This window comes from Oreochromis aureus, linkage group 14 (genome assembly GCF_013358895.1).
Source record: "Oreochromis aureus strain Israel breed Guangdong linkage group 14, ZZ_aureus, whole genome shotgun sequence".
Lineage (NCBI taxonomy): Eukaryota > Metazoa > Chordata > Actinopteri > Cichliformes > Cichlidae > Oreochromis > Oreochromis aureus.
In genome coordinates, this window is record NC_052955.1 from 28815414 (window position 1) to 28834946 (window position 19533).

At 41.0% G+C, this 19533-nt stretch overlaps 1 protein-coding gene across 1 annotated transcript; it reads right to left on the minus strand.

The window, feature by feature from the left end:
- Positions 1–785: 785 nt before the first annotated feature.
- Positions 786–19006, minus strand: cul3b (cullin 3b). Its single transcript, XM_031731634.2, has 16 exons — positions 18707–19006; positions 12854–13051; positions 9454–9567; positions 9131–9291; positions 8616–8730; positions 8256–8484; positions 7721–7866; positions 7020–7196; positions 6606–6776; positions 5565–5672; positions 4618–4742; positions 4183–4279; positions 3761–3895; positions 3426–3612; positions 2354–2499; positions 786–2063 (listed from the first exon to the last, which is right to left on the minus strand). The coding sequence occupies exons 1-16, from the start codon at positions 18767–18769 to the stop codon at positions 1932–1934; spliced, it is 2304 nt and encodes a 767-aa protein (XP_031587494.1). The 5' UTR covers positions 18770–19006; the 3' UTR covers positions 786–1931.
- Positions 19007–19533: the final 527 nt, after the last annotated feature.

Below are 19533 nucleotides of genomic sequence, written 5' to 3' on the forward strand. Positions count from 1 at the left end.
TGTTTCCTGGTCAGAGGAGCCTCCATTTCTGCCTCAACATTTGGATTGTAGGGTCAGAATTTGGTTCAAACAACATAAAAGCATGGATCCACGCTGCCCTATATCAACGCTTCAGGCTGGTGTAATAGTGTAGTGGATAATTTCTTTGCACACTTTGGGCCCCTTAGTACCAAACTGAACACTGTTTAAACACTACAGCCTACCCGAGTATTGTTGCTGATAATCCCCATCCCTTTGTGACCACAGTGCAACCATCTTCTCGGATAAAGTGTATCACAAAGCTCAAATGATTTCTTCAACATATGTTTACTGTACTCAAATTGCCTCCACAGTTGCCAGCCTCAATCCAATAGAGCACCTCTGGGATGTGGGATTCATAGGAGAAATGGACCAAAATCTCAGAGGAATGTTTCCAGCACCTTGTTGAATCTGTGGCATGAAGAATCAAGGTAGTTTTGAAAGAAAAAGTGTTTTGACAGAAAATGATCCAAGCTGGCAAGCAGGGTGTAGCATAGCAAAGTGGTCAGTGAGCATATGGCAGCTTCAGCTGAGTATTTTCTTACCAAAAAGTAAAGAAAAACAGAAACACGTGAATCAGAAAATACTGTAATAAACAACGTCCTCCTGAAGCCTGCCAAATTCTTGTTGTGAACACACAGAATCTGACTGTGGCTTACCATTGAAATTAAGCCTTGATTATGGTTACAGATGCATTTCTGAGGCTTGCCAAGGCCTTGGTTGGTCATGCAAAGATGCAGGGGGAAAAAAAAAAAAGCATCCCTTCATTTCTTTTAAATTCTACATTTAATATGATGAAAACAAGGCCCTGTACAATCCACCTTCGCAGTGAGTACAATATTTATTTTACAATTTGTACACATTAGAACATGGTGCTAAACTGGTTCCAGCTGATCAAAATGCAGTCGAGAACGAAAAATAATATCCTCTTTGCACACCTACACCACCAGGAACCTTCCATTCAGAGAGAGGAATCTTTTTTTGGGGGGGTGGCCTATCATACAGCAGGCCTTACGTGAAAAATGTGTCATGAGAGTCCAAACACCTTTTATGGAGTTTCATGTGTCTTATATTCCCCTGATTGATCCATTAGATAAAAGCATGCTGTGAAGCAACAGCCCTTGATCTCTCTAACCACTAGTACAGACCTGGCCAAATGAGAATGGCATTAAATAGTTCAGCTGTGAGGTGGACATGTTTGATAGCAGACATTAAAACAACCCCCCCACCCCCCTAAAAAAAACCCCCAGACCTATTTGCAACATAAATTAAGCACTCTTCATGTTTTCTCAAGTACTCAAAATGTATTTCACTGCTGTTGTAAACCAGGTCTGTACCAGTTAACACTCCGTCCTCTTCTTTAAATCTAAAAATCCTCTTGAGAGGAAAAAGGCCTATCTGTCAACCTGTACAGCCATTATTGTGCCACAAAACACAAACAGAACACATTGACATCAACATTTAAAACAGGGGAGTGAGTTCAAATGTTTTCTCGTTCTCCGTGTGGCCTCCGATGCGCTCATTTGGTGGCAGCGCGTCGTTGACCCGCAAACAGGCCCACTAAGTTCTCTCGAAAGGCCACAAGAAACATGATTTTATACAAAACTAGACTCCCTCATTTCAGTTCTCTCAGCTGAAGAAATCTAATAATGCTAGAAAACTTCACCATCCTTTGCATGATTTTTTTCTTTGTTTTTTTTTTTAACGTTTTTCTTTTTTTAAACACATTTTTATGGAAGAAATGTTAACCTTCCCAGTGTTTCCCAGAATTAACAATGAAAGCATTTCCAAGTTTGTTCAAACACATAGCAGTCCACCCAAAAAAAAAAAAAAAAAAAAAAAAAAAACGAAAAAAAAAAAAAGGCCCTCAGCTTCTTTCAACTCGACGCTAGCTTTCATTGAATTCATTTGTTTTATGCTACATAAGTGTACACTTTGCGGTCCTCTGGTGTTCTTGCCAAATATTCCCTCTCAATGAGTCCTTCAATGCGTTTCTTGATGACTACAGGACTAGGAAGGAATCGTGCCCGCAACTGCTGTGTGACCTGTGGAGACACATGAAAACACGCCTGTTTAATTCACGGCTTCTTCTTTCGTGGCCTTTTTATTTACCACTTTATTAACTTTGTGATGCAAGACTCTTTTATATCAGCTTTTTATGTGAAAGAAGTAAACCACTAGAGCGCACTAGAGGCTCTAACCTCTTGTGCATCATATAATATGCCACTAGGGGACTCACTGACTGGTGCTGTCCACCACAGAACATTATTACAACTATAGTTTTATTTTTGTGCTCTTTACAAGTGGGCTTTAGCTACAGCTTCAGCTGACTGACCTCTGCTACCAGGACATTGTGCTGCATCTTCTTTCTAGACTTCATGATGCGAACGATGGCAGCTTCGATCTCATGCTTCCTGTCGTCGTCCACTTTCTGTCGCGTCTCCTTCCTCTCTGGATCTGACTCCCCCTGTTTAGCAGCAACTGGGTAGTGCACAAAAAACACACGGCAGACGGACAATAAATGTAAGAGATCATGATGAAACGTGTCATTTTCTTATGTACATTCAATAGCCACTTTATTAGGTATGCCTTGCTACTACTGGGTTGGAACCCCTTTTGCCTTGTGAGCACCCATAACTCTTTCCCTCATAAAGGCAACATGTGACCACCTCCCCTGTACCCTTAATGAGGAGTTCTGACACCTTAGCCTATAATCAATAAAGATGTGGTTTGATGACCATCAGTATAGTTTCTCCAAGGGTAGCTGCATAGACAGAGACCACCTGCACTACCTTCTGCTGCACACCCATTTTATTCAGAAAACAGGCCTGAAATATGACAGACATTGCTCAAGTTCAGAAGAGAGCTTCAAGGATTACTTCTAGCAGGCTTTCAAAGCGTAAAGAGGTAATAGACAAAATCATCAACAGTACTGAGACAGACTGTGGTGTTAAAGACTTGTGGTGCTTTTGTCTTTCGGTCTTCTTTTGAGCTGTAGCGTCAGTTTCCTGTTCTTAGTTGAGAGGAGTGAATATGGTGTGGTCTTCTGCTGCTGCAGCACATCTGCTTTAAGGTTGACGTGTGCGCGTTCACGGATGCTTTTCAGGATACATGTAACGAGTGGTTATTGGAGTTACTGTTGCCTTCCTATCAGCTTGAAGCAGTCTGCACATTCCCCTCTGACATCAACAAGTGATTTTCAGAAAATATTCAGAGAGCGGCCGCTCACTGAATAACGCCTATTACTAAGCTTTAAGAAAATAAAAGTTCATTTTTTAAGCCTGACACAGTAAAAATCTACATTCACCCAGTTTACATTCACAGAATAACACCTAGGAAAAATCAAACTAAAGCTGTGAGCCTCAAGAAAAATGCTTAACTTTATGATTTTTTTTTTTTTTCCATACCTGTCTGGATTTTGACACGGTGCAGTTTGGAGGTAAACTGGTCGTTAACTGTAAACACATGGCCATTTTCGATCTCCTTGGACTTTGGCTCCTTGGTGAGAACTCTCTGTGTTGGCTTCCCACAGGCCAGAGACTGCAGTGCTCGCACCAGCTCCCTCTCTGGGATGTCCGTCTCCTGCTGGATTTCCTACATAGTGAAGAGGTCAGGCTTTGTGTCAACATTGTACAGAGGTCACAGACTGAACTGACCTTTTCCTGCTTGTCCGCTACAAATGAAGACATATGGGGACCAAAATATCCTACTGTGTAGGGTACTAAGGAATGAAGTTGTGTACCTCAAAGGTGGACTTCTCTCTGTTGTTGAAAAGCATCAGAATGGTCATCTGGAAGGTGGACACTTGGAGTATGTGCTTTCTAGTATTGGAGCCTGTCACCTGGGCACCACCTACTCCGACTTCTGACCCATCCTCCTGTTCAAATGTTGGGATAAGGCGACATAAAAACATTAGTCAGAATCCATTTTGACAAGATGCCCACAAAACAGCAGATTTCATTTTTACTTTCCTTTATTTAAAATTGTTACATTTAGCCGCATTTGTTAGTCTGTCATTTTGCTTGTATTTAAAACACTAAACTAATTTATAAAACAGAAAATTAACAATAAGTAATGAAAGTAAAGCCAGGTCCACTTGTTATTCTAAAATGAAATAAAGGTTGCTGAAATGTACTGAGACTCCCCTTTCCAATTGGAGCGTACCTTTTTAATTGGCCCGTAGAAGGTGGCATTTAGATCTGCAGAGCCCATATGGTGCTGCAGGGTGAGCTGTCTCCCACTGTGCTTCCCAAGGTAAAACCTGCATGCAGAGGGGAGCCATACAAGATTAACCTTCAACAAATGATCAATGCAACTTTGCTTTCTGCAGCAGTACACAGTAGATTTTTAGTTTGAAATGTTGTGTCTAGCAAAACATACACGGTAATATTTTCATGAATGGGACTAAAAGAAAAAAGTAATCTCCATGTACTACTTCTACTGGTAACAACACATATAATGGATTTATTGTTCCTTGTGGATCACACGGAGAAACCTTTTAGAAAATCACCAGACTGAAAAGCTAAGTGCTGTTATGAAAGCACTCACATGTAATCAATAAACTTCTAAATCTGTGAGTGAAGTGAACAACTAACAAACCTTCTGAAGACTTCAAATGCATGTCGAGGTGAAGGTGGAATATTGCACTTGGGTGTTGCTGATTGCGTTGGCCAGTATCCCGTGGTCAGGACTCTAACAGTGAGATCGACCCCTCCAAGTGACACCTTGAGTTAGGAAGGAAAAAAACAAACAAACAAGACATACGATCACCTACAATGATGTGATAGTGATACTATGTGGTAGTACTGGTAGCATTTACATTTGGGAGAAAGACATGACCTGACTTAAAGCTTTTGTTTTTGATAAAGCTTATAGATGAGGCTGGATCAGGTGACACTGAATCCTCCCTTAGTTAAATTGTAATAGGCCTAAGCTGCCGGGGGTTTCCCATGATGCACGTCAGTGTTTCTTCATCACTCTCTGTGTTTATACACCACTCTGCAATTAATCATTAGTTATTATTAATCTCTGGCTCTATTCCACAGTATGTCTTTTGCCCTGTCTCCCACCCCTCAACCCCAACTGGTCACAGCACCTTCCTGGTTCTCCTGGAGGTTTCTACCTGTTAAAAGGAAGTTTTTACTTCCCACTGTCGCCATTGCTTCCTCATGGGGGGAAAATTATTGTAGGATCTTTACCTTACAATATGAAGCACCCTGAGGTGCACACACAAGATCCAGACATGACAAATATCACACAACACTACTTGGACCATGAATTTAAAAGCAATGTGTATAAATATGAACTCCGACAGGTTACACTGTTCACCAAATGGAGCTATAGTCACCCCAGCAATCTGAAAGCACAGCACAAACCAGCATAAGCCAGAAGCTTGCACTATGATTTTCCAGGATATGGATAATTAGGCGCCTAATTGTTAATATGTAACTGAGCAGTGCAACAAAGCTCAGTCAATCAAGTAACAATGTCCTGATTACATTTACTAATTAGGCTCTTTATTGTGACAAAATGCAGATTTTCCTCACCCCAGTCGTCTGTAAATGTTGTCTAAACTCATCCATGGTGGTGTTGGAGATGCTCATATCTCGGAACATGCCCTCCAGTTTAGAGGTGAACTGACAGCCGCACTCGGTCTGTGCAATAAAGACATGAAGAAGAATTAGACTTATAATTGGAAAGCTATTTAAAAGAAAAGGGGACAGCTGAACCTGAAATCAAATGTAAGAACATTTTCCTGGGCTGCAGAACCAGATTTAGAGATATCAGCTATAGAGATATCTGATTACTCCTAGCCTCGTCATGCTCAGTGAACCCCCAAAAAACCAAAGCATGTATTTGAAAAAACACACCAGCGTTGCGTCTTTCTAGAAATCATGACTCAATAAAATCCATAAACCTTGTTGTGAGAGACTCATGGGAATCTTTCCCGCACAGCTAGCCTCTTGTCATAATTGGAGAGACGCTTCCATCTGCAGGGATAAAGTGGCGGGTGCAGTTTGGTAGAAAAAAAAAAAATTCCAACATAAAACTGCTCACATCAAGGTTTGTTGATATCTTTGAGTAACTGGGTCATGATTTCTGCAAAGAGTCATTTCTGCTGAGTTTTTCAAATGTTTTTTTTTTTGTTTTTTTATGGCCGCTTTGAGCAAAAGAAAGCGAAGGACATCTGGTTCTATTATATTCAGGAGAAAGCAGACATTTCTACAGCTTATATCTCCAAAACCGAACAAGTCTTACTGAAAAAAAATGGATAAAAAGCACTACAGAGCACAGAAAAGCTAAGAATATTTGATTTTGAAGGCAACTGTCTATTTAAAGTAAAGAAACATTGTTATAATGATCAAACACAGGCAAGTGGATACAGTCTGAAAACTGTATGTTTCCTTTTACCTAAACATCCACTGAAATGCAAAAACACTGAGGAAAAAAAAAAAAAAAAAAAAATGTGAAGAAGTGTGCATAAAACATCTGACCACCGTGGCTAGTCTCCAAGCACCCGGGGATCTTTCAGTTTATATTCAGCTTACTCCAAAGCGAGAGTTATATCATGCCACATGCCTGCTCACCTTAAGTTTTGAGATCATGTTCTTTTCCGAGTCGTCGGAGACGCTCTTGTTAGTGAGCAGCCTGCGAGCCAGGTGCTGCTTGTAGTACCTCTCAAACACGTCCTTCTCCTGCATGAAGCGGAAGAGCACCATGGCCTTGTCCAGTATAGACTCCACTTCTTGCTCTGTCAGCTGGATAAAAATAACAGGGTCAGGTTATACCCATTAATCAAAAACAGACTTTATGATTTATTTTGCCCAGCACTTTTGAAAACACAAAAGAAAGCAGAAACAACTTTTTACATGAAAACATTGTGTGGGTTTTTTCTTTTTGGCATTTTTTGAAGTGAGGTTATAAATTTTAAAGAAGCAGGTCAGTAAAATCTGTCATATGTTCTAAAAATAAGAGCATGAATGCATGATTAGTGGGCTCACCCCTTTAACGCCCTTCTTCAGTTTGTCATCGATGAAGAGTGAGAGGTATTCAGGTGAGCGGGAGTTCAGGTTAAGGAAGTACTCAAAATCTCCAGCAATAGTTTGTTTAAAGAGGCGGTCGTTGTTGAAAGACTCCTGGAGGAAGCGGTCAAAACGGGACTTCAGGTCCAGCAAACCCTGCAGGAAGACAGGAAATGCAGCAGCAACGTGCATTAGAAAGAGCTTAACAAACAGTAGCTACAGCAAAGGAAAGGTGGTCTCATCAGAAAAGGTGAATCTGCAAGTAAGAGCTGATGTGGTAAAAGAAGAGGCTGCTGTTTCCTACTAGAGAGTAAGAAGTGAGTCATTATTTTAACCAAGAACTTCAAAAGGACTTAAAAGCTATAAGATTTTCAAAAGCACTGATGTCTTTCTAGTTGCCAGAAGGACCTCACATGTTAAGTACAGTGCAAAGACTGAGTGTGGATGAGGGTAAAGACCATCATGGTTTGTGGTAACAAACATGGGAGCAAGAGCAGTTATTCTCTGCTGGGAAGTAATTAAAGTGCATTATGGTCAAGGCTCATCACGCAATGGCATGCTGAAGTGTACTGAGCCAAAGGAAATCCATCTGTGATCTCTTACAAGGTAGCACATTCTCAGTACCATCAGAACAGTCCATCTTCAGCAACATTATGTCGACTGATAACCCAGTGCCGTACCTGAATATAGTCCACAGGGTTTTTCCCTTCTCCTTCCTCTGACACCAGGGCCTTGCCCTGCTCCCGCAGGTATGAACTCATACACTCACACATGGTCTTCAGCCCATTGGGAACCCTGCTGAACAGCTTGTACATGCATGCCAAATCTGTAGAGAGGTAAGCATGAATACACACATGAGCACACATCAAAAATCCACTTCTGCCCACTGAAAAGGGACTGAGCATCTGAGATCTGCAGAAAAGATGGAGAAATATACTCTCCAGGCACTACAGTTCCAGTTTCACTGAAATCAAATCATCATTGAATTCCTCACATATTACTATTTGTGGCATGAACCAATGGGAACACGATATGACTGTATTACTGAGCCAGTAAAGTATTTCCTGGAAGTGACAGCTTCAAGGTTTATTAAAGAGTGTTGGGGATTTTCTATTTCGCTGTAACTCGTGTGGATGTCAATTTAAACAATAAATCACTAAAAATATGAATGCTAAAGAGGTGAAGTGGAGCAGCAGGCTGTGACTGAGGGCTTACCATCTGTTTTGCCGTTCTTAAGCATGTGGACCAGGCCTGAGTTTTCCATTTCTACGATGGTCTTCATGTGTTTGGAGATGAGCTCACGTTCCACCACCTTGACGATGGGCTCCTCTGTGGATTTATCCAGGCAGTGCATTACCCGCTCGATCTCCTCATTAATCCTGGCTTCAACTTTCTTTATGTACACACTGGCACTGTTTTCTGCGAGGAACTTTTGGCTTTCCATCTGAGTGAAAACAAGAAACAGTTTATACGAGAGGTTTTAGTTCCTTTAAGGGAAGCCACAAAGAAATATAGATCCAAATTAAAATAAATAAATAAACACATAAACAAGGAAAATGAATTTCTCTCCCAAACCTGGAAAAATTCTGCAGACATTTCTAAAAACGGTGCTTCAAAGTCTTCTTCATACACAGATCTCCCTTCAAGGCCGAGAATCATTAACATTTGGCAGGCATTTCTAATGGCTCCCCTAGAGAAGAGGAGAAGCAAACCAAATGGTAAGTAATGCAAAACAAAATAAAACATTAAAAAAAAAACAACTTTTGTGGAAGCTAATTTCACACTCAGCATAACTGCCAACTAACTTTTTACTATTCATCCATTGAAAAACATTTACAGTCCACAGTGCATGAAATTCAGAATAGTCAATGTTTTTAAAATGCCAGAGGCTCTGAGGCTTTTGCCCACTGGGTGCAAATGCAGCAGATGTATTTGACAGATCTTTTATTTCTAATACCAAAGGCATCCTCCATGTCCACCCCTGGTGAGAAATGATGACTTTTCCATTTAAAGATCAAGAATGCAAACTTCATTTGATTTAAAAACTAAAGATAATTTATTAGATAATGCTATTTGTGACTTTTGGCTACCTGTCCACCACCTCTCCCTTCCTCTCCCGGGCAATCATGTCTAGCAGGGTTTGTCGGAGGTGGTCTCTGATGCAACCATAGCGAACCACTTGATCCCTAAATATGATAAGGCCCAGGTTGTAGACGTTCTCCACGCTATTCTGCTGTACGTACACCCGATCCTGTGACACAGACACACAAAAATGTCCCAAACAACATTAGAATGAACTGGAATTAACAGCAGCTGAGCTTAAATGTATATTTAAGCATATAAAATACAGCTGTTATGTGTAAAATGTTTATATCTAACGCTCATCAGTCTTACTGCATGACTGTATACTCACCATATACATCAGGATATCTCTAATCATCACCATAGCTGTCTGGTGGTCATTCCAGGCCTGATTTAGGGTTTGGAGGAAGTTATTGTTTAACGAATTGAGAACATCTTCCCGTACCTTTGGGCGAGACAGAAACACAGCCTTAGAACTCAAGCAGACACCTGTATTTGTGTTTTGTTGCTCGTGGAGCATTTTAATGCAGGCCTTCTTTACTAGTCAGGCACACAACAGCTTGATAACGGTCACACTGCAGTGTGACTCAGCACAGTAAACTAAATGTCTCAGTGGAGTAAGATTCTTAAGGGCACACTGACCTCTCCTTTCTTCTCCTTCGGGGCAGAGGTAATATATTACGGCCTCTGCTCCTAATGTTACAGGCGACCAAGCTTTATGAATGCACCGACTTCTTCTTTTGCACATCCAGATCAAATGCCAGAAGCAAAACCATAAATCTAAACATGCACTATGCAAAGTCATGGCTTGCTTAAAACAACAACAACAACAAAAACAATGTACCCCATATTATATTCATCTGTTTTGCCACTTTCTGATGCTGCTTTTCTATCATATCAAATATTACATATATTACAAATCAAAGTGTGTGTGTGTGTGTGTGTGTGTGTGTCTGTGTGTATAAATCCTTTATTTAACTTTCTTAAACACCAGCTGTAATTAAAGTATGCCCTAAGTTATCAATTTCTGGCCTATATTAAAGAGCCAGAGACTGCATATGGTATCAGCTAAACTTCAGGTCTTAACAGGTTAACATTTGAAATAAATAAATAGATAAATAACAAAAATGACCTTAAAAGCCAGAAGTGATTGTAGAAAATAAACATCTGAGACCGAATAGACATGCTTGCTTGGACTTAAAGCTTATTTTCATCCCTTGTCTAGACAACGATGAATCACTGCTGAAAAAATACACATCTCCAAATCCTTCTCTCAATAATTCATAATAACATTAACTATTAGGCCCAAAACAATATATAACCCCCCCTCCCTGCAAAAAAACAAAACAAAGGCACTACTGACTGAACCTCTCGACTGTCTTCCAAACTTAAGCTGGGTTGAGACGATGCTGCGTTCGTACCATTACAACTGTTTCTTTCAAAGCGATGCCTTTACCATTATAAGACAATAAAAACACACTCAGCTGTCAGAGAACTCGTCTTTGATCCATTACTTGTTGACATTTCCTGACTGCTCATTTACTAAGCTTGCCAAGCTGAGAATGTGCATTTAATTAAGCTGTAAAACCATCTGGCTGTTATTCAACAACATCGTGCTGAAATATTGCTCATTGTGTGTCTGCTCACTGTAAGCTGCAAAGAGGAATTTGCGACAGATCTCATGGACAGGCACAATTTGCCACTAATTATACATGCTACAAAAATACAAGTGACAGCTTAGGAACAATTATGCTTACTCTAACTTATTAGGAGTTTTAAGAAGGAATAAATCTCAGATAGCCCTTCTTTCTGCCACTTTTGTTTTTAAAAACAAGCTACTTAGGATAATCCACTTCACTAACATTTTATTTTCAGTGGTAAAACAAACCAATTATATGTCCGATTTGAGAAAATGACTCCATCATCAAAAGCATCCTAAAGCTCTTCTATAACGCACAGGACAACGCCTGTTTTATGAAGGCCTTTCAGACAGATGTGCCTTCTCTCACAGCTGAAACCCCAGAATAAAACACCACTCAAGCCCCCCATCCTCAAACCTGGGCTCTTCCTTGCCTTCCAGCCACAGGCATGAGGCATCTGCTAAAAAAAAGGGGGCGTGAGTGAAGGGTTTTACAAATCTACCACAAGACTTAAGTAACAGCCTGTGGATTTATATTCTCCATTTTTCTGCCTATGTGCCTTTACAAGGCTGCTCATGAATGCAACTGGCTCATATTTTCTGGTTTTGCCTTTGTTGTTCAGTATGGCATGCAAGCCAAGCAGGGGAAAAAAGAAATCATAATATGAATCCTATGACAGTTTCTGTTTAGCACCAAACAGACTTTCAAGCATTTGAGTGAAATTCAGCCCTGACATTCGAACAACAGGCCTCATTAAAATCTGATTTTAATATTGTGTTAACTGAAGGAAACTATTCATAGGTCAGGTTAGGTTATTCTTTTGTGGAACAAACCGTCTCCAAAGAGCAACTACAGCTTCTATCTTTCTTTATGTAGATCAAATCCAGTCTACTTTAAATACCAGCACAGTATTGTGTAATACAGTGGTTCCCAAAGTGTGGGGCCCGCCCCCTAGGGGGGGCGCAGAGCTATTGCAGGGGGGGCGCGGCATGAAAAGGGAAAAAAAAACAAAAACAACGCTTGGACACTGCTAGCACGGGGCGCCCACACAAACGCAAAGCAGGAGATGAAGCATCGCTGAATATGTTTCCAAACCAACTTCATTCTAAGCCAAAGACTAGAAAATATGGTGAAGCATATCTTCCCTTTGGCTTCACCTGCACAAGTGCTGAGGTAGGTCTCCCTGCAGAATTAGTTTTCCCTGCATCGGGAGCAGCGCTGGGCTGTTCAAATCACGGACAAACAGTATCCCACAGTTGTTTATGTTTTTGAACCCATTTTGTAGAGGGTTTTTTGAAAATGTATTGATAGCAATGTTGAACATTATTACACAGGAAAAAAACAACTACATGTAAAATAATTACACCGTGATGCCTCTGCCTTTCTAAATGCAGGGACAGTAATGGCCTGTATATGTAAGCCTGTAAAACCTGAAGATAGTCAGATTAACAGTAACAGTATTTTGTCTCTATCTGCCATTCTGCAATTCATCTCATGTAAACAATAACGTGGCGCACAGTGTGACGTGAAAAAGGCACATACCTTTGATATTGCGTGATTTAACTCTGTATTCCTTGTCCACACGTAAACGCAAAAAAAGGAGTTTTAAAAATCTCCGTTCTCGGTGATTCGATACGCCCGCTTACATGTGCCCGAAACAGCTGCGCGCTCAAAAATACCCGTGTAGGTGCGGACTGAGCGTAAAAGAGTTGGTAGTTTATTTTCTTACTACCTGTAATTTATTGCAGATTATTTGTATTTGCTTAATTGTTTAATAAATGTTTGAGGTGTGAAATAAACCGCAATGGAGCAAAATATGGGTGGTGTGGTTGAAGGATGTGTTTGCGGCGTGTGCGTGCGTGCAAGCTGCACGCGGGGGGGGGCGCGAACATTTTTCTTGTTAAACAAGGGGGGCCCAGCAAAAAAAGTTTGGGAACCACTGGTGTAATACATACCAGGCCACCATACATTTGCTGTATGTATTACACACAGGAATGACAGACAGCTCAAATGAACTCTAAATATTTTAGTCAATCTGTCATCACTTGACTTCCAGCAACTGTGTTAGGCTGTGATCTGTGATGGCCTTACTTTGTTGATAAGGTGTTCGGTAACAACTTCACGCAGGCCGGTGTACAGCTTCTCTCCATGTTTATGAAGCACCATCGTGTAGGCGTTCCTATAAAGTTCCTCAAAACTCAGGCCGCTGTTGTTCTTCCTCTGAATTTCCTGGATGGCATTCTTCAAAAGGTCCCATATGTTGTTGACATACTTCTCGTCCATCGTCATCTGCAAGCAGTAACAAGTAATGGGTTTCAACCGGACTATAACCAGTGATTAGTTGTGTCAACATGAAGAATCTGTGCATGAGAACATGTGCATACCACATCATGTTCTAGAAGATCAGTACATTTTGCTAGTAAGGGAGCTAAGACTCCATTCACACAGGCCTAGAAAGTGGTTGGTGACTGTCTGGTGACCACTGGTTGTCAGGGAAAAACGAATATTACCCAATTGGCTGTGGTTGCAATGGTTTGTGGAGGTTGCCAGCTGTCGCTAGGAGAAACTGACTGCAAAGAGGTATAGGGTGCTTTACCCAAAACACCTTTGTGAATGCTTTGCTTCCCAGCAGGTTGCCACTTTGCTCATAGTTTGCATGGAATATGGCAACTTGTCTGCAAACACTGGCCAACTTTTTTCTTTTTTTCCCCCCTGTCCTGTTTGGCAGTGTAGCAATCAGAATTGTTGTCTGAAGGCCAAAAAATGACAAAAAGATTTAGTTTCACAAGTGAAGCATTGCGGCATTTGTTGTAATGGTCCACTTGCTACTCATATTTTAATAGACCTTTATTAGGGTTTTTTGATTTTGGATTATCACAACCATAATGGACAAGACCGGGTGATGGAAAAGAAAAAACAGAAAAAGTGAAGAAGGACAGAGAGAGAAAGGGAGAGAGCAAAATCAACACCTGTTGGGGGGGGGGGGGACCACAGCAACAACCAACATATACATAAATAACAATGACAGTCACCCAGCAGACACAGTGCAGAGACCCCAGGGGGTTGCAGTGACAAGCCTGGAGGCTCTGTCGGCTAAGCCAGAGCAGACCGAGCTCCGTGGCCAGAGACCCGAGACCCAACGGCACCCCACCCCCCAGTAAGGGCCCAACAGAACCAGGGGGCCCAGTGTGTGTGTGTGGGTGGGGGTGGGCCCCACACCTGAGATGTTCTAAGAGAGAGGAGAGAGGGAAGACAGTGTTATCATCTAGGTCGCCCAACAAGCAAACTGAAGGGGGGGCTGGAATGTTACATTTCAGAACCTTTGATAAGACTTCACATATCTGGAACCAAAACCTCTGAATAGGTGGACAGAACCAGAAAGCATGGATGTCATTGTCAGGTGTATTGCCTTGACAGTGCGAACAGGTGTTAGATGATGCAAACCGATCCTGAACATCCGTTGATCTGTATAGTGCTCTTTATGAAGGATTTTCAATTGTATTAATTGTAGATTGGGCTTCCTAGTCATTTTAAACATATCTGAGACCAAACGTTGTGATCAAAGCTGACTGATAGATCCACCTCCCATTTAACAATAGGAAGATAAGATAAGATAACCTTTATTAGTCCCACACGTGGGATATCTATTTTGGAGAGCGTACTGTATATTTGGAGGTTTTGAAATTAGGGAATTGCAATTGTTTGTAATTCGACCTGATTAGGCTTAAAATTATTTTTTACTTTGGATTAAATTTGCTGCTTATGAAATCTATAGATTTAATTTGTATTCTAAAAATGTATTCTTGTTAATCCCATACTGTAAAACTAATCTGTCAAATGACAAAGTTTCCTTTGAAAATATGTTCCAACTATTTAATACAACTCAATCTAGGAAGTATTATCCATCCATTCTCTTCCGCTTATCCTTGTCAGGGTCGCGGGGGGGTCTGGAGCCTATCCGATCCCTTAGGGTGAGAGGCAGGGTACAGTCAGTCTGTCACAAATAGAACCATCCACTCACATTCACACCTAATTTAATTTACCAACCTAAACCCACTAACTGCATGTCTTTGTACTGTGGGAGGAAGCTGGAGTACCCAACACAGGGAGAACATGGAAACTCCACACAGAAAGACCCTGGCCTAATGGTGGAATTGAACTCAGGATCTTCTTGCTTTGGCAACAGTGCTGACCAACGTGCCACCCCTTGGAAGTATCATATTATTGTTTTCTAGGATGTCAGGGTTGTTCCAGATGGGTTTATGTTTACATGGAATTAGTGAAGACTCAGTCATTTTTAGAAATTTTTAGAAATTCCCACCACGGGGCGATCGTGGCTCAAGAGTTGGGAGTTCGCCTTGTAATCGGAAGGTTGCCGGTTCGAGCCCCGGCTCGGACAGTCTTGGTCGTTGTGTCCTTGGGCAAGACACTTCACCCGTTGCCTACTGGTGGTGGTCAGAGGGCCCGGTGGCGCCAGTGTCCGGCAGCCTCCAGGGTGGCTGTGGCTACAATGTAGCTTGCCATCACCAGTGTGTGTGTGGATGACTGGATATGTAAAGCGCTTTGGGGTCCTTAGGGACTAGTAAAGCGCTATATAAATACAGGCCATTTACCATTTACCATTTCACGCTGTCAGAGAGGAGCTGATATTGATGCTTGAGCTAATGAACTGTAGGTCCGAAATCTCTATATTATTGCATAGTGCCTGTTCTACGTCTAGCCACAGCTCATCTAAGAGGGTATGTTTTAACCATCTTGTGGTGTACTGTAGGCCTGTTGGCTAAGAAGCAGTAGCCCCAACTACTTGCTAAGCAGTAGCTGAAGTTGAAAAAGTACAATTCAATCCAGAAACAGAAGATGTTTATCTTCAAAGTAAATAATGTGCCTTATGCTGAAACCAACGTATTTTAAAAGGCATAACTATTAGTTAAAATGGACGTCCTCCATTTCTGATTTGCATCACAGTTTTTCCAAGTTTCACTACCACTAGCTGGTTAGTTAGTTACCAAGTGTTTGCAGACAAGTCGGTGTCTCCCATGCAAATTACTTGCAACCTTGGCAATCTGCCATTGACAGCATTCTCCCCTAGGCCTGTGTGACTGAGGCCTCATGTAGCATGGCAAAATGAACATCAGAGAATCAACTGTTCATATCACATATGGATATTAAGAACATTTTGTTGATACTGATGTCCAAATTAATTATTTGATAACTCCTGATCTATTTTCTGCACGTTTAAATAAATGGCTTTCATTATCTCTGAGTCCTCTGAGTCAATGCACGAACAGAGTAGGAAAAAGACTGACATGTGACTCATGTGTCACTGCCACAAGGCTGACGTCACTCTTCAACTGCAACAATTAGGATTTCATAAGCTTAGATTACAATGACACACAGATGTGTGTAGGTCCACCCCCATAAGTAGTCCCCCACCCCCATCCCAAAATTTTATTTTCCGTGGATTCCACCTTCATTGTTGGTGCCCTGCACAGCAAACTGGAGAGCCTGCAAATGTCTGCACGGAGCCTTGTGTTGATCCTGACCAAATGAAGTCACTTGAACACGAGCAGGTCCTCTCTTACTCACAGATGTGTAATATATATACATAATACCTGTATTAGTGGCATACGGATCTGGTCTGATGGATGATTAGCACTGGCTGTCACGTGGAACTGGCTCATGCTTCCAATCTCTATTCACGCCTATTATGCCAACAAGCTATGTTTATATTTGAATTGTTTGTGACTTGGTTGTGCTTTAACTACTAACATGAAAGTGGCTGTTTTCACATATTTTTCTGCCAGCTCTGTTATGCTACGTGTGTGTAGAGGAGGGAAAATAAGGTGACTACAAATGACAGCATTTGAGATAATTAAACAGAGATGAAACTGAGATTTAAAAAACTAAAACGTTAAATAAAATACTTTGGCTCAGTGGTGATGTAGATTACATTTTGCAAAGTGTCAATCCTCAATCTTTGATTTCTTTTTTTTGTTTTTTACCTCATTATTGAGTATAAGACACTAACAGAGCTTATTACTCCTCTAGAAAACACTTTCTTATTAATACATTTGCTCAGATCTGCAAATATTAAGAAGATCATTTCTTCCCTGCTGTGTACACTGCCTATAGAAAAAAAAAAATCCAATCATAGGATAAATCTGCTTGTTATAGCAAACTGCTCAGATTATAAAGAAAACTGCAAGAGTAAAAAAGGATGCCTCTCAATAAAAAAAAAGAAAAGAAAAAAAGACACTAACATGAGGTACATTAACAGCTCCAGGAAGTGCTGCTCCCATTCCAGCTGATTTTGAAACCATCACATTCCTGTAGCAATGATAAACACTAAAGACTAAGCAGTTTTCATTCTTTTGAACACTGTGTTGTGAGTTAAAACACCTCTCAGTTTCCTCAGAATCCTAACCTGGTATGCTGGTAAGGAAGTTGGAACGATTTTATTAGGTTAAAACCTTTCCCTCTCTCTCTTTCTTACTTAAACCCCAATTAACCCCCCAAAATGATTTGTATAGTGAGAAAGCTGATATCACAAAGGGTAAAGGTGAGATATATAATATCTACCATGTCCTCTGAAAATTTGGCTCTGTCAAAACAATCTCATAGGCTGCTTTAAGTACTTCCATAAGCACTATGAGGAAAATGTAAAGTGAAAGCATGCAGGTCAGTGTCTATACACTAATATTAGGGTCTGTCATTGCATACACCAAGCAATTAATATTAAATATTTACGCATACATGGGCGTGGGTTTCAGTGCTTCTGAAGCTACTAGCCCCAGCTCTTATAGTTTAGTTTTTTAAGGTTTCAGATGTCATTTTAAACCAGGAGGAAAGTTTTTTTTAATGTTACAAGGCACTACAGATAGAATAAATAACCGTAAAGTAAGGACCTAGTTTAGCCCAGCTGTAAAGCATCATGGTAACAAGAAATCTATAATGCAGTCTATAATTAAAATCTTTAAACTTACTCTAGACTCTTTGCGGGATTCCTAATTGCCAAAAACACGTTATCCAAAAGCAGAAAACATAACACACGCCACCCCTGTGCTACTCCTCAGCAGGCAAGCCCAAACACATGCACATCACGACGCTGGTTTGACAGCAGCTCTGACAGTTGTCCTATCAAGACTGGGCCACGATCAGAGGGCCCATATGCATATATGAAGGTGGCACTGAAGTAAAACTTCGTCACTAAGATCCATCAGCTACATGGATACTGTTGCTACGCTCTCATCAAGCCTTTACAGACAGGCTAATGCTTTATGAAAATTTAGGTCAGTTCAGAAAATAGATAATTCAGTGTCTCGCAGACAAAGGGAGTGCCATGTGAGCGAGGAATCGATGCCAACACCAACACAGGTCCACAAAATCCCCACACGCATTAATCCAGAACCAAGAACTGGGTTAGCTCATTTTGGTTTTTATTAGCATCATGTACAGCGGCCATAACGCCGCTGAGGCTAAAGTACAGATCTCTGTCTGCACAAACGTCCGTTACATTTAGAGCTCAGTCATAAAGACATTATGCGTTTATATATATATATACACATATAGACACATTTTAGAAAATGAGCAAAAATAAAATCAGTCAAAACAACAAGTGTCAAGACCCATGGCTAACGTTAGCATCGGCTACTTGGCTGATCATATCGGCTAGCTAATGTCTGGGAAGTTGTAAGACAGTTAAGCGACAGGGAAAATAAAAGTGATTTATAAAACTTATCACCGAGCAGGTATTATCAATGAGTTTCCATCTATCAGACCGACCAAGAGTGTGGGAGACTGGATATCTGACGGCTACACTTTGTTTACGGATAGTCAAGTCACCTAAGCTGGTTAGCCTATTAGCATTTAGCCCTTAGCGCAGACCACGGTAATTGAGTCCGCGACCGTCGGACGGGCAAAGCCCCTACTGCGGCGTGCACTTACAGGAAAGGCCCGTATCCTCATTTTGGTGTCCTTCTTGGTGCCGCCTTTGCTGAGATTGGACATGGTTGCCTCGTCCGTGGGCTCCGTATTCACATGAAAGTGTTGTCCAGGGAGGACTGGGCCGACTACTGGTTTATGGAGCAGCCGACGAGCTTTCACCCGACCTCGTAGCTCCGGGTCCCAGCACCACAAGTTTATTGTTGACTGCCAAACACCAAATCCGACAGTTCTTCATACAGCAATGGCGGACTACCTGCAGTTCTCATTGCGCAGAGCTCACGCACTCCAAATCACGCGAGGATTCAATTAGTACGAGCGTTTTCTCAACTTTGCTTTGTTTTGAGCTCGTAAATTGCTGATTTTCAATTTTAGAGCATGCGTTTAACTGCTATACAGTACTATTGTAGTTTGTTTACTCTACCAGTATGACACTAGAGTGAAGTACAGGCGCAGTAATAAAGTAATAAATAATTTTCAGCCACTGTAATTGTTATGGTTCAGATTGTATACATAAAATAGATCACTTTATGAAATAGTATGTATTGTTGAAGATACATATAAGTATATATCACGAACACTGCGCTATCATAAGTGACTAATAAACATGTCCTCTTTTAGGCCTACTTAACTACCTGTTCCCACAAGTCAAAAATTATCTGTTAAAATTATTTTATTATTATTTATTTATTTAATTCGTTTTATTAGGTTTGTGATGCTTTGTAAGATATGACGGATGCATTTGTCCTGTGATCTGAAGTCTACAGTAGCTGGATGGGTCTTTCCTGGACGTCTAAGTCTAAGACTGACCTGTCTCATTTTCTTTCCTT

What these genes read in the sequence shown, in the direction of transcription:
- cul3b (XM_031731634.2), bottom strand. Translation starts at nt 18,769, where the DNA reads ATGTCCAATCTCAGCAAAGGCGGCACCAAGAAGGACACCAAAATGAGG. An exon ending in TGAAGAAGGGCGTTAAAGGG is followed by an intron (nt 6,777 to 7,019) that starts GTGAGCCCACTA and finishes ATTTTTATCCAG; the next exon opens with CTGACAGAGCAAGAAGTGGA. An exon ending in ACAATGTCCTGGTAGCAGAG is followed by an intron (nt 2,064 to 2,353) that starts GTCAGTCAGCTG and finishes GTGTCTCCACAG; the next exon opens with GTCACACAGCAGTTGCGGGC.